Consider the following 14,336-nt stretch of genomic DNA (forward strand, 5'->3'; position numbering starts at 1 on the left):
CCTGAGATGGGGGGGGGGGCTGTGCATGGCCTGAGATACAGGGGGAGCTGTGCACGGCCTGAGATGGGGGGGAGCTGTGCACGGCCTGAGATGGGGGGGGCTGTGCAGTGTGAGATCTGGGGGGCTGTGCACGGCCTGAGATGCAGGGTGGGGGGGTGCTGTGGTGCATGGCCTGAGATGGGGGGGCTGTGCAGGGTGTGAGATGCAGGGCAGGGAGGGGATGTGCACGGCCTGAGATGCAGGGGTGCAGACCTGCCTGGAGCCCTGAGAGGGAGGGGCCTCATGTGGACCTGCCTTCCCCTGCTGTCCCCGACACCCTGAACGCCCTCTGCACCTGCCTTCTGTTGCCCACCTGCCGGCAGGCCTCTTAGCACTTTGTGTGCCCATAGCCCCACCTCAGGCCAGGCCTGGGTCGGCCCTGCCCCTGCCTGCTCCCCTGCAGCCCCCTGTGACTTCAGGGGTCACACTGACCCCACAGGGGCTCCGGTGCCCTGGCTGCGCCCTTCCCGGGTGCCCCGGAGACCCACAGTCCCTGCTTATCTTGCAGGCGAACTGAAGATCGGCCTCCTGGACTTCCTGCTGTTCGGCAGCCTCATTGCTGCCGTGGACCCCGTGGCCGTGCTGGCCGTGTTCGAGGAGGTCCACGTCAACGAGGTTCTGTTCATCATCGTTTTCGGGGAGTCGCTGCTAAACGACGCCGTCACGGTGGTGAGAGTGGGCGGCGTCCCAGCCGCAGCAAAACTGATTGGGTGTCTAGTGTCCCTGGCATCTGTGGGCCGCAGGGGCCTGGCCTCGATGACCTATGACCCTGCACCACTGCTGCCTCCAACGCCGTGAGGCACAGGGCCTCGTGGTTAGCAGCCCCCACCCACGCCTAGTGGAGTTTCCGTCACAGTCTCACGGTTTGCTCCTCAGACCTGCCCACTTCATCCCGCAGGGCCAGGGGCCAGCGCTGAGACCCCAGGGCAGGGGTCTCTACTGTGGATCTGCCGCTTCCTGCTTCCTTAGGAGCAGACGAGCAGGGGGAGGCGTTTGGCCTAGAGGTGACAGACACCTGCATCCCCTCGGAGCACTTGGCTTCCAGCCCAGCCCCGCTCCTGACTCCAGCTTCCTGCTATGCACAGCTGGGGGCTGCGGTGAGCTCAAGCGGTTGGGTCCCCGCCGCCCACGTGCGAGACCCGCCTGAGCTCCTGGCTCCCCACTTCAGCCTGGCCCAGCCCCAGCCGCGGCAAGCATTAGCGGAGTGAACCAGCACGTGGGGGCTTTCTCTGTCTCCCCTCCCACGGGAGTCACAATAACACCTGGGGTTGCCCAGCAGAAGCCGGGACACAGCAGTGGGGGCAGGGCTGGCTGTGCCTCGTGTGGCCGGCCCTCCGTGTGCGTCCCTCTCCTGTGACGCAGACCCTCAGTGCCTCCGTCTGGCCAGTTTGCCTCTTTTAAAGACCCTATCCGGGCACGGGGCTCCCACACGTGAGTTCTGGGCCGGGAAGCGAGCCGGGCTGCCATGGGCTGGGGCTGCGTCAGCCATATCCCACAAGGAAGTCGTGCAGCTGCACGGCCCCGACTGGCCGTCCTCTGCAGCCTGGGGGCCCCGCCTTCCAGCCGCCGCGCCATCCGAGTCTCAGGCTCCAGGAGCCAGATCTGCCCTGCACCAGATTTCTTGTGTTTGGCAGCAGACACAAGGCTCCCAGGAAAATGCAGAATTAATTGGACTTTAATCGAAAACAGAGCGAAGGCTGCTGTGTGCCCCTGGGGCCCTGGGGGTGGCAGCGCCGTGTCCCGTGCAGGGAGAGCTCCCGGGCTCCCTGCCGAGGTTGTGACGTCCCGGCTGCCCTTGAAGACCCCGTAGGCGACCGTAGGACCATCACAGCCAGACCACTCCATCTTTGCGCCTCAACCCTTCAGGGCAGCCCTGGGGTCTGAGCAGACCCCAAACTCCAAGAGCCCAGAGTCGGGGGCCACAGCCCCCAGGGTCCCAGCGCCACCGTCAGCATGTGTCTGGGCAAGTCTGCACTGCCCCGGCGAGGTGGGAAAGACCAGCTCTGCCCCCGGGGCTGCCGCCTCTGCCGCCTGCTGGCCCCCCGCAGCCGCAGCCCGGGGCTGACCAGACGCCCTCCCGCAGGTGCTGTACAACGTGTTCCAATCTTTTGTGACACTGGGTGGTGACAAGGTGACAGGCGTGGACTGTGTGAAGGGCATAGGTATGTGGGTTGTGGGTCCCGCCCTGCCTGTCCATCAGAGGAGCACAGGAAGTTCCCAGAAGTCTCTGCTGCTCCTGGGGTGCGAGGCCCTGCAGGCCTCTTCACTGTCAGGGTTTCCCATGGGCCCCGGGCAGTCAGAGGACAGCTGAGCTGGGCACCCTGGGAGGTCCTGCCGCCTCCCCAACCCCCACGCTGCTCCCCTGGGTGGGCGGGCTGCGTCCTCTCCCCTCCACACTGAGGACAGAGAATCAAGCTCTTGTTTCCCAGGCCCACGGCCCCTCCGCGGGGCGGTTACCAGGCAACTGTGGGCAGGAGTGGCGGCCAGCCTCGCCCACGCTGCCGGGCTGAGCCGGGCCTGCTGTCCCCGCAGTGTCCTTCTTCGTGGTGAGCCTGGGGGGCACGCTGGTGGGGGTGGTCTTCGCCTTCCTGCTGTCGCTGGTGACGCGCTTCACCAAGCACGTGCGCGTCATCGAGCCCGGCTTCGTCTTCATCATCTCCTACCTGAGCTACCTGACGTCCGAGATGCTGTCCCTGTCGTCCATCCTGGCGTGAGTGCCCCGCAGAGCGCGTCTGGGCCAGGGTGGCCGAGGCCTGGCCCTCGCCGTGGGGGAGGTGCATGCCCAGGTCTCTGCCCATGGGCCCTGGGACCTGCTGGGTGGGGCAAGGCTTCCAGGAGGCCCTTGTGGGGCACCGGTGCCCCGGGTCTGCCCTGAGCCCCCAAGCGGGCAGGACCAGGCTGTGGACGGACCCCCAGGCTGCCCGCTTGGGGCCCAGAAGCAGGTCTTTGTGGGTTTGGTGTGCACGCCGGGCTGTGGGCACCAGTCCAGGGCGCTGGTCGCCAGCGGCGCTACATCCACTCAGCGCAGGGCTGACCCCAAGGCGGGGCCAGCGGCCGGGATGGCGGGTCTGGGCTCCGCTGCCCCGCCCGCTGGTCCTGAGCTGCCCCGCCCGGCCTGCCGCCCCCAGTATCACCTTCTGCGGCATCTGCTGTCAGAAGTACGTGAAAGCCAACATCTCGGAGCAGTCGGCCACCACAGTGCGCTACACCATGAAGATGCTGGCCAGCGGGGCTGAGACCATCATCTTCATGTTCCTGGGCATCTCGGCCGTGGACCCGCTCATCTGGACCTGGAACACGGCCTTCGTGCTGCTCACGCTGCTCTTCGTGTCCGTGTTCCGGGCCATCGGTGAGCTCCGGGGGCTGGGGGCCGCCCCCCGTGAGGGTCCCAGCACCCCCACAGACTGGGGTGTGCCCTGCCTGTCGGGATGGACGGTGCTGGAACTCACGGGGAGCCTGCTGGGTTCCTGCTAACTCCGGGCAGGGCAGCGAGGCTGGGGAGGGGCCCACGGGGCACAGAGATGCAGGCCCGGCCCGGCCCGGGGCTGAGCACCGCCGGCCCCCAGGTGTCGTGCTGCAGACCTGGCTGCTGAACCGGTACCGCATGGTGCAGCTGGAGCTGATCGACCAGGTGGTCATGTCCTACGGCGGCCTGCGCGGGGCCGTGGCCTTCGCCCTGGTCGCGCTGCTGGACGGGAACAAGGTCAAGGAGAAGAACTTGTTCGTCAGCACCACCATCATCGTCGTCTTCTTCACCGTCATCTTCCAGGTGCGGCGCCCCAGGACGGGGTCTTGGGCTCGGGACCTAATTGGGTTTTGTAATTTTAGTAACTAGGAGCGCTATGTAGGCCTCCACGCGGCCACTGGGGACACAGCACCATTTGTCGGGGCAGTGGCTCTCGCGGGAGGGCCCGGACCGGGACTTCTGGCCAAAGCAAGGGGCTGGGGGCTCCTGCAGGGTGGGGCACGGCAGCCGGGCCTCCGCTTGCCCTGCCAGGTGGGGCGTGGGCTCAGCAGGGCCCCTGTGTCCCCAGGGCCTGACCATCAAGCCGCTGGTGCAGTGGCTGAAGGTGAAGCGCAGCGAGCACCGGGAGCCCAAGCTGAACGAGAAGCTGCACGGCCGGGTAGGGGCCGGGGTCCCCGGGGCCGCCGGGGGGCTGGGCAGTCCTGCTGCTGGCCCACACCCAACACCCCTCTCCTCCAAAAGGCTTTCGACCACATCCTCTCGGCCATCGAGGACATATCCGGGCAGATCGGGCACAATTATCTCAGGGACAAGTAAGTAAGAGGCGCCGGTCGTGGCCGGTGGCACCCTCCTTCAGCCCCTGACCCTGGTGATGGGCTGTGGAACCTACAGGACAAGCGGGGGAACAGAAAGCCACGTAAACCAAATGGCACGGAGCTTCCGGAAGTCCCTCCACTCTGGCCGGGTAATCAGCCCGGTCCTGACTCTCAGGGCTCCTCTGCCCCACGAGGCCAAGGCTCAGGTGTGCACCAGACACGCAGGTGCACACACATGGAAAGGAGAACGCCTGGCTCCACTGAGCTGCCGGGGCCCGGACGGCCACGGTGGCCAGTTCATCCCAGGCAGCCACGTTACGTGGGAGATGGGAGTGGGAGAGATGCGCTCATTCCCCTCCTGTAAGCAGAGGGGGGCGTGCCAGCACCACTGTGTGAGCCTGGCACTGGGCACGTGTGGTCAAAAGACAAACTGGATGCTAGGACGTGATCAGCCTGGTAGCCAGCAGGACTCGGCCTCCTGCACGGCCACCAACAGCAGGCGCTGGACGGCCTCATGTCTGGGCCCTCAGAAACCTACATCAGCGAAGGGTCTCGGTCTGGCCGAAAACTTGACCTGGGTAGAGGGCAGTGAAGCAGCTGGCCCCTGGGGCGACAGCTCCAGCTCCCTGGGGCCTCACCCCCTCTGCCACTGAGGGGCTGTGTCTGGAGCCCCCCGGGGTGTCTGAGCTGAACAGCCTCACTCTGGCCAACTTGGCTCTGTCCAAGCCGAGAGCTCCGTGGGCCCCTGCTCCTGGGAAGGTCACACAGGCTCCTGGCCAGGGTCCTGTGCGCGCCCCCAGGCCACCTCCTGAGGATGAGGCAGACCCTGGGAATGTAGAATCCACGTTTGTGTGTGTTCAGACAGTGCCATCCAACCAGGGAGATTGTGGAATGCGAGCAGAGGGAGAGGAATGGAGCGAGACAGAGAGGGAGGGGGAGGACAGACACGAAGACCTCTCACCCGCTGGTTCACCCTGCGACGGCTGGGAGCGCAGCCCGTCTCCCACGTGGGCGGCACTGCAGTATCAGCAGGAAGCAGAACCCAGGCACTCTCACATGGGACGGGGTGTCCCGAGCAGCCTCGTAACTGCTGGGCCCCGGGGTCGTCACGTCCACCCGCCCAGGAGGAGAACGGGTCCTGGGTCGAGGCCGCGGGCTCCGTGAGCTGACGGCTCTGTCCGCCTGTTTCCAGGTGGGCCAACTTCGACCGGAGGTTCCTCAGCAAACTGCTCATGAGGCAGTCGGCCCAGAAGTCTCGGGACCGGATTCTGAACGTGTTCCACGAGCTGAACCTGAAGGATGCCATCAGCTACGTGACCGAGGTGCCCGGCCCCCTTCCCTCGCGGGGCCGGCTCAGCCAGCTTCGCTTCATCTCCCCGGTCCCCAGACCCAGGCCAGGTCCTTATTTGCCCTCCCAAGAGACAGCAGGAGACAGGGAGGCGAGGCCCCAGTACCCCTGTGCACACACCACAGAAATGGGTACCAACAACTGTGGATGGCATTCAAAGACGCACCAGGATAAACGTATCTTTTCATTTCATTTTTGGTGAACATTTAGAAGTAGCCTTGTAGGCCTACATGCACACACATGTGCACACGTGTGATCACACGCGTCACCACACAAGGGAGCGAATGTGCCTGCACACAAGCCACGTGTGAGTTCAGTGCTGCCACACACGCGTGACTCTGTAAGCAGTCCGTGACCCACGTCCCAGTCACTCAGCGCTGCTGGGGGCGCAGCCCTTCCCGCACCACCAGTCTGCGCAAGGTCAGAGAGGAGCCGTGAGTTAGAGGCAAAAAACCAGAGCCCGTCCCGGTGACGAGCAGAGCCCTGGCAGGGCAAACCGGCAGCGACGGCGGCACGCCCCGCCTCCCTCAGCCCGTGCAGAGCAGTGGAGCCGGGCCGGCTGGCCCCCAGGGCCCCCATGCGGACCCCCAGCCCGGCGGGGGCCGTGGGGGGCCTCGGTCCTCTCACACAGTAGCCCTAGCGCCCAGCTGTCCCCTGGCGGCCTTTGGGCTCCCTTTCTCAGGTGTCCCCAAGGTGTCCCTTCACACAGCCAAGAGCTCCGGGCCCCAACACCCCACTTCTTCCTGGCTTGGGTCTCGGGTGGGGCAGGAGCCCTCTCATGTGGGCAGGGACACGTGGCTGATGGGGCCGTGTCCCCCAGGGAGAGCGCCGAGGCTCCCTGGCCTTCATCCGCTCCCCGAGCACTGACAACATGGTCAATGTGGACTTCAGCACGCCGCGCCCGTCCACCGTGGAGGCCTCCGTCTCCTACCTCCTGTACGTGTCCCAGGGGCTCCCGGGGCCCCAGAGCCTGCTGCTGGGTGGGGGTCCTTCCCGAGAGGCCCCTCACCCAACCATCAAGCGGCCGAGAGCTGTAAATGTGGCGGCGGCGGCGGCGGCGGCGGGGGGGGGGGGGCGGCTCACCGAGGGAGGCAGGGTCCCCAGGGGGCTGGGTGGGCAGGAAGCGGACAGGGAAGGAGGGAGCTGCAGGCACATTGCCAGCCGCGAAGGCGCCTGCAGGGCCCCTGGCAGCTGTGGCTGGTTTGGCTATGCGGGCGCTGGGGAGAGGCAGTGGACAGCACCATGCCCACCTCCGGGGGGTCTCAGGGCGGGGGTTTGTGGCCTCGTGGGAGTGGGTGCTGTGGGCTCAGCGTTCCCCTGCACAGGAGGGAGAGTGCCAGCGCCGTGTGCCTGGACATGCAGTCGCTGGAGCAGCGGCGGCGCAGCGTGCGCGACGCAGAGGACGTCATCACGCACCACACGCTGCAGCAGTACCTGTACAAGCCTCGGCAGGAGGTGGCGCGGGGCAGGCGGGGCGGCGCTGGGCGGCGTGGGGCGGGGCGGGGCGGGGCGGGCGCAGGGCTGACGCCCCCTCCCCCGCCCCGTCCCCAGTACAAACACCTGTACAGCCGGCACGTGCTCAGCCCCAGCGAGGACGAGAAGCAGGACAAGGAGATCTTCCACCGCACCATGCGCAAGCGGCTGGAGTCCTTCAAGTCGGCCAAGCTGGGCCTCGGCCAGAGCAAGAAGGCGACCAAGCACAAGCGGGAGCGGGAGCGGGCGCAGAAGCGGGTACGCGCGGGGCGGCGTGCGGGGCGGGGGACGGCTGGACCCCAGGGACCCCTCACCGGCTCTGCAAGGCTCCATGTCTGCTCCTCAGAGAAACAGCAGTGTCCCCAACGGGAAGCTGCCCCTGGACAGCCCTGCCTACGGCCTCACCCTTAAGGAGAGAGGTACGGGGAGGGGGCGGTGTCCCTTGCCCATGACTTCACCCTTAAGGAGAGATACGGGGGAGGGGCGTCCCCTGGGGAACCCTGGTGGCCTGCAGCCCACTGCCGCCTCATCCCTGCCCCTCTCCCCTTCCCTCCTGGCCCTGGGGTCCCTGCCCCTTTCTCTCTGACCTAACTCCCCAGAAGGCCAGGGATGGCCAGGGCAGGTGGGCAGCACTCCGTGGCTTTTTGTCCAGCACACCCGGCTGGCCATCTGGTGGCCACGACAGCCCCTCTGGGCAGGGTGGACCTGGGTCCTCCTCACCCCCGGGGAGTCCCCTCACCCCCCACTCCCCACCAGAGCTGGAACTTTCAGACCCCGAGGAGGCCCCCGACTACTACGAGGCTGAGAAGATGAGTGGGGGGATCGAGTTCCTGGCCAGCGTCACCAAGGACACGACCTCCGACTCCCCTGCAGGTGAGGACCGAGGGGAGTGTGGACGAGGGGACACGAGGGCCTGGGGGCCGTGCACACCCTCCCAGCAGGTCTGCCTGGCCAGGAGCTGGCTGGGCCTGTGTCCCGGGTGGGTGAGGGGCTGCAGCCTGAAACGTGGCAGGTGACTGGAGCCTGTGGTGCCGGCCGACCCCTGCAGCTGAGGTGCCCTGGACACTCAGCGGCCACGCCCTCTCTCCTAGGAATTGACAACCCTGTGTTCTCCCCGGACGAGGACCTGGCCCCCAGCCTCCTGGCCAGGGTGCCACCCTGGCTGTCTCCCGGGGAGGCCGTGGTGCCCTCCCAGAGGGCCCGCGTGCAGATCCCCTACTCCCCGGGCAACTTCCGCCGCCTGGCGCCCTTCCGGCTCAGCAACAAGTCGGTGGACTCGTTCCTGCTGGCGGAGGACGGCGCTGAACACCCCGAGTCCACACACATGTAACCACTGCCTGCTCTCTCGCAGCTCCTCTCGCAGCCTCCCTTCTGGAACTGTCCTCCGCACCCTTCCTGGGACCCTGCTGCAGGCGGGAGGGAGCCGCTCAGGGCCCGCCGGGAGGTGTTTCTCTTCCCAAAGGGACAGGCGCGGGTGAAGAAGGAAAGAGTGCAGGAGAGGCGGTGGCGCCGGGGGCGGGGAGGGCCCGCGCGCGGTGGGGGGGGGGGCGGTTCACCTCCATTTCCCAGGAAGCAGGAGCTCTGCTCTGTCGCTCTCGCCCTCGCCCTCTCTCTCTCTTTCTCTCTGCGAGCAGCAGTTACCTTCGGCCTTGCAGCCCGGCAGGCCCCAGGCAGGGCGGCCCCCGCCGCTCCTCGCTGCGCCCTCCCAGGAGCACCCCCGATCCGCCGCCCAGAGCGGGCATCCGGGAGGGAGCTGCTCGGGCGGGCCTCGGCGCGGGCGGGGGTCCCCCAGCGCCTCCCGCGCCTCACGCCCGCCCCAACCCCGCAGGTGACACGGGCTCCGACACGCCGCTGACCGGACGCTCGTCCCCGCGCCGCCGGCCACCTGACGCCGAGAAGCCCCCGCCGCCCGCGCGGCTCCCGCGCCCGCGAGCTCCGAGCCCCGCTCCGCCCACGTCCGACGACGCAGCGCCGGACGCCGCCCCGTCCGGGCCCGCCCGCGAGCCCGGTGCGGGACCGGAGCGCAGGGCGCTGCCCAGTGCCCACGCGAGGTCTGCGGCGGCGCGCCGCGTGCACAGCCGGCGTTCGTTCCAGCGGCCCCGCGTGCGCCGCCGCCCCGCGCTGCTCAAGCTCGCGTCGCTGCCCCTGTCGAGCGCCTCGTCGCCTCTGGCCCTGGAGCAAGAGGAGACGCCGCTGTGACGGCGCCCGCCGAGGGCAGGGCAGGTGCTCCGATGTCCTCGTCTGCACGTCCATGATGCTGTTTGCACTGCCGACCCACTCAGGGACAGGGGCCCCCAGAGCGGGGCTCTGCGCCCCAGGGCAGCGGGACGGGGTGCGGGGGAGGGTGCAGTCCTTGGGCGTCCTGAGCCAACTCTGGCCGGCAGGGGGCCTGCGTGGTGGCTGTTCTCTGGCCAGTTCTGGGACTGCGGGACTCCGTGTGGGCTGCGGGCAGCGACATCCCTTGTTCACTCTTCAGTTTTGTGCTGGAACTCCTGAGCTGGGCACACAGGTCCTGTCACCCTGGACTGCAGCCCTGCCTGCACCCAGGGCTCTAGGGGCTGGGACACTGCGGCTGCTGTGGGTGACGCGGGCAGGGTTCCTGTTCAGAACCACAGCCTGCCCTTCAGGGGGTTGAGGGCCAGGTGGTTGCTGTCCCCACTAGCCACAGCAGGGGAGGGCTAAAGGGACAGCAGGGGCTCAGGCCCCGAGGGAGACTTGGCTGAGACTCCTGGGCCATGGATCCCCTCTCCCCCACCCTGGGGTCGCAGCCCATGGAGCTGTCACCTGCCACTGGCCTCACCCTGCTCAGGAAAACTCAGCTGCGTGTGTCTGGCCCAGTTCTGAGTCTGTGCTCTGAATCGCCCAGCTAAGGGACGTCACCAGTAGCTGAATGTCACACGCTGAGCTCTGTCCACGGCTTTGCAGCTGAGAAAAGTGAAAGCAACAGCAAGTTCGCTCACCACACAAATCACTTTCCGAGGCTTCGGCACGCCGACGGTTTGCTCACAGTCGGACTCATCAGTGGGGCCGCTGTGGACAGTTCCCGGGCGTCTGGCTTCAGCAGGCCTCCTCACGCTTCCCAGCCCCTTCAGCCAGCTCCGAGACAAAATCAGCCACCTACGCAGCAGAGCCTGAACCACCCGGCTCCAGGGGGCAGTCCCATCTGCGCCACAGCCACCTTCCAAGTGCCTGCCCCGCCTGGGGGGGACAGAGTAGCAGGCGGCCGGCACCTCCGGCTGGACCACTGGATGCTGGGCAGACTCCCAGCTGCGGGAAGCAGCTAGATCCGTGGCGGCAGCCTGCATCTGCCTCTGTGTCCGGGGCCCCACCAAGCTGAGCCCGGCTGCGACGGAACGATGCGCCAACGTCTCGCACCCTGACGTCCGCGCGCAGTGCTGTGCCTGGGCTCTGTGCTCGTCTCCTGGATGAGAAGCCTCGTGTCGTCACGGTTGTAAACAGAATGTACACAGAGCCTCATGAATGTATTTCCTTAGGAAAACCACTGTAAAAATTTTTATTACGGAGGAGTATTTATTTAATGCTAAACGCTGGCCTACCTTGCGGTAGACTACAAAGTACACAACTTAGGAAATCACTAGTCCTCACTTCTGTATCCTCTTGAAATCCACTGTTACAGTGCCCAGTGGATTGTTCAGAACTGCCCAATTGTGAGACTTCAGGAAGAATCACATCAGAGGTGGACATGGACTGTATCCAAGTGACGAGTGGGGAGGGCTGTGAATCGGTGATGTCACCTGTAGACTGGGGGGTTCTAATCACAAAACTATGTGCCTTAAGATGCCCGAGCCCCGCGACAGCTGCTGCAGCCACTCGATTAAAGACGTTTGAAGGCATTCTGGGTGCAGCTGTGTTCAGGAGCACTGTCCTGGGGACACTGACCAGACAGCGTGGCTGCCCTTTCTGGCTGGTGGAGTAGACACAGCCTGGGTACTGGGTAGTGCCAAGCAGGCCCCATGAAACACCAGAACAGAGGTCCAAGGCCCCCAGGGTACTGGCTAGGGCAGCCGCAGGCAGCAGGCTGGCATCCAGGTTGCAGGAACAGCACCCCCTGGTGTGTGCTGGAGGGTGAGGCACCTTAGCAACCAGAGTGGGCAGGGACACTAGGGTCCCGAGCCTGCGACCAAGGAAGCGTCTTTGCATGAGACGCGGTGGTAGAGCGGGCAGAGGTCAGTGGACCCAGGACAGCCATGTGCCCGACCCCATGTCCAGGCGGACTCTGACCCCTGCAGGTGGAGTAAGAGGTCACAGACGCACTCTTGAACAGTTAAGTTTGTAAATGTTTGTTATAAAAAGAGAACTGCGAGGGGAGGTAACCTGACATTACAGGGCTTCAGACCACACAGAGTCCACGCCCCTGCCAGCAGCCTGCGGGGGGGGGGGGGGGGGGGACACTGTCCAGTCCCGCCCTCTCAGGGTGGCTTCCTCTTGACTGGCCGCACTGAGGGGACGGGGACCACCTTGAGGAAGAGAGGAGGCTGCTTCGCTGAGCCTCACCTGCAGCCTCCTCGCTTTCTGGGACCCCAGTGAACTGCCTGCTCTTTCCAACCCCACACCCAGGCTCCGTGCTGCCCCCTCCCTGGGCCGTGGCTACCAGGTCTCACACCCACTGTGTGGCTTGGAGGTGACCCTCCTGGAATCAGATGGCCGTGCCTTCCTGTGCATTCTGGCCAACGCTCTGCCTCTGGAGTCAAGCCTACCCACCCTTCAGGAAAGCGCTCCTGTCCGCACTGCAGATGCTCAGCCACATGGCCCTGCAGGGGCGTGACACGCGGTTAAGGACACCTCGCACACCACACGGCTGCCACCAGGACGCTCCTCCCAGGGTGAGGGGCTGACTCCTCAGCGGAGGAGTTCACACTATTACGACAGCCTCCGGAGAACTGTGAACACGCAGTGCAGCTCTGCGCGTGCTGCCTCTTCCCACACCCAGGGGCGTGCCAGGCTCCGTGTTAGGCAGGGAGCAGGGTTAAACCACGCATTAGCCGCACATCTCTCCTGAGCCAATAACCACCAAGGACTGCACCCCCTGGTTAAGGGGACACCGGCAGCCCACACGCACACTGGTTCAAGTCCCGACCCAGCTCCCTGCAAATCCGCTCGGAAAACAGCTGAGGGCGGCCCAAGCACTTGAGCCCCTGATCTTAGCCTGGCTCAGCCCCGGCTGCTGGGGCCGTCTGGGGAGTGAACCAGCAGGTGGCCGATCTCTCTCCCTTTCCCTCTATCTCTGTAACCCTGCCTTTTCAGTAAGTCAAAAAAACCAACCCTGCATCTAATTTTTAGTTAGTTAATTCTATTCAGGTTTTGATTATTTTAAGAAAAAGTCCTATTTGTGACTTTTCCCTTCTTCAATGAAGACGGAAGAACGGTGAATGCACACTCAGTCATGTTTAAAGTGCGGACCCGGGCCCACACAGCAGCAGCGTGCTCTGGGCTTTGATGCAAGGACAGAGGGCTGGCCGCCGGGCACAGGGGAACCCACACAGCGCTTACCCAGCAGAGCACACACCTGCAGTGATGGCAGGACCAGGGGCTGGCAGGGACCCACTTCACTCTGGACACAGTTTCTTTTTTTTTTTTTAATTTTTGACAGGCAGAGTGGACAGAGACAGAGAGAGAAAGGTCTTCCTTTGCCGTTGGTTCACCCTCCAATGGCTGCCACTGCAGCCGGCGCACCGTGCTGATCCGAAGGCAGGAGCCAGGATCCAGGTGCTTTTCCTGGTCTCCCATGGGGTGCAGGGCCCAAGCACCTGGGCCATCCTCCACTGCACTCCCTGGCCACAGCAGAGAGCTGGCCTGGAAGAGGGGCAACCTGGACAGAATCCGGCGCCCCAACCGGGACTAGAACCCGGTATGCCGGCGCCGCAAGGTGGAGGATTAGCCTATTGAGCCACGGTGCCGGCTTGGACACAGTTTCTTACTGAGCTCAGTGAAGACACATGCACGCCGCCACCAGACCAAAGGCAGATGCACGGGGCAGCTCGGTGATGGTGACTAAGGGATTCCGTGTCAAGAATAAGCAGAATTTAGGGCTGGGTTTTTGTGCAGCAGGTTCACCGGTGGCCAGGATGCCACATCAGAGCTTCTTGGCTTCTGACCCAGCTTCCAGCCGATGCACCTGGGAAGGGGGCGGATGATGGCCCAGGTGCATGGGCCCTTACACTCATGGAGGAGACCAGGATGGAGTTCCTGACTCCTGGCTTCATCCTGGTCCAGCCCTGGCTGCTGCAGCCATTTGGGGAGTAAACCAAGGGACGAGCTCGCTGTCTCATCCTCACTCTCTGATGTTCTGCCTTTCAAATCAATCAACCAGTCTTTACAATAAAAAAGGAATAAGCAAATCTACAAGTCCTAAAACGCATCCCACATACACTTTTATCAAAATTTACACTCTCGAAAGCACCAGCACCGTGCTCGTCTTCAGGGGTGCCGGGGAGGTGAGTCTGTCATCTGCAGGACAAGCTGAGGTGCAATGGGTGCCCTGCATGCTGGCCAGGCTGCATGGCCAGCTGGTGGCCGGAAACAGATCTGACGCTGCAGCAACCCCAGAGAACATCACAGTGAGACACAGCCTTGCTCCACCTTCACCGAGGAGCTGAGGTGCCAACTGGGGGCCAGAGTTCCAGAGTGCATGTCCCAGACGGGTGTGAGACACAGAGTGTGCATCTCAGGTGAGTGTGAGACCAGAGTGTGCGACACAGAGTGTGCGTCTCAGGAGGGCATGAGACCCAGTGTGTGTGATACAGGCAGGTGTGAGACCCAGAGTGCACGTCCCCGGCGGGTGTGTGACACAGAGTGTGTGAGACACAGAGTGTGTGTCTCAGGAGAGTATGAGACACAGAGTGTGTGTGACACAGAGTGCATGTCTCAGGTGGGTGTGAGACAGAGTGTGTGTGACACAGAGTGCATGTCTCAGGTGGGTGTGAGACACAGAGTGTGTGTGTGACACAGAGTGCATGTCTCAGGTGGGTGTGAGACACAGAGTGTGTGTGTGACACAGAGTGCATGTCTCAGGTGGGTGTGTGACAGAGTATGTGACCCAGGCAGGTGTGAGACCCACACGGTGTATCACAGGAGGGTGTGAGACCAGAGTGTGCGTCTCGGGGGAGTGTGAGACCCAGAGCTGGATGCAGTCCCACCCTGCACCTCGTGCACACTCCCAGCAGCACTGTGTTCA

At 64.6% G+C, this 14,336-nt stretch overlaps 1 protein-coding gene across 1 annotated transcript in view; it reads left to right on the forward strand.

The window, feature by feature from the left end:
- The window catches only part of SLC9A3 (solute carrier family 9 member A3), a gene marked incomplete at its 5' end in the record, with an annotated part of 29,917 nt that extends 20,906 nt beyond the window's left edge, over positions 1-9,011 (forward strand). Inside the window, 15 exon segments of the mRNA NM_001082697.1 lie at positions 548-708; positions 2,123-2,201; positions 2,572-2,749; positions 3,168-3,388; positions 3,606-3,808; positions 4,074-4,163; positions 4,247-4,317; positions 5,513-5,642; positions 6,489-6,604; positions 6,994-7,123; positions 7,220-7,399; positions 7,488-7,560; positions 7,898-8,014; positions 8,233-8,467; positions 8,970-9,011. Of these exon segments, the coding sequence (NP_001076166.1) occupies positions 548-708; positions 2,123-2,201; positions 2,572-2,749; positions 3,168-3,388; positions 3,606-3,808; positions 4,074-4,163; positions 4,247-4,317; positions 5,513-5,642; positions 6,489-6,604; positions 6,994-7,123; positions 7,220-7,399; positions 7,488-7,560; positions 7,898-8,014; positions 8,233-8,467; positions 8,970-8,973 (1,988 nt within the window). The 3' untranslated portion in view covers positions 8,974-9,011.
- Positions 9,012-14,336: the final 5,325 nt, after the last annotated feature.

Source organism: Oryctolagus cuniculus, chromosome 14 (genome assembly GCF_964237555.1).
Source record: "Oryctolagus cuniculus chromosome 14, mOryCun1.1, whole genome shotgun sequence".
Taxonomy (NCBI): Eukaryota; Metazoa; Chordata; class Mammalia; order Lagomorpha; family Leporidae; genus Oryctolagus; species Oryctolagus cuniculus.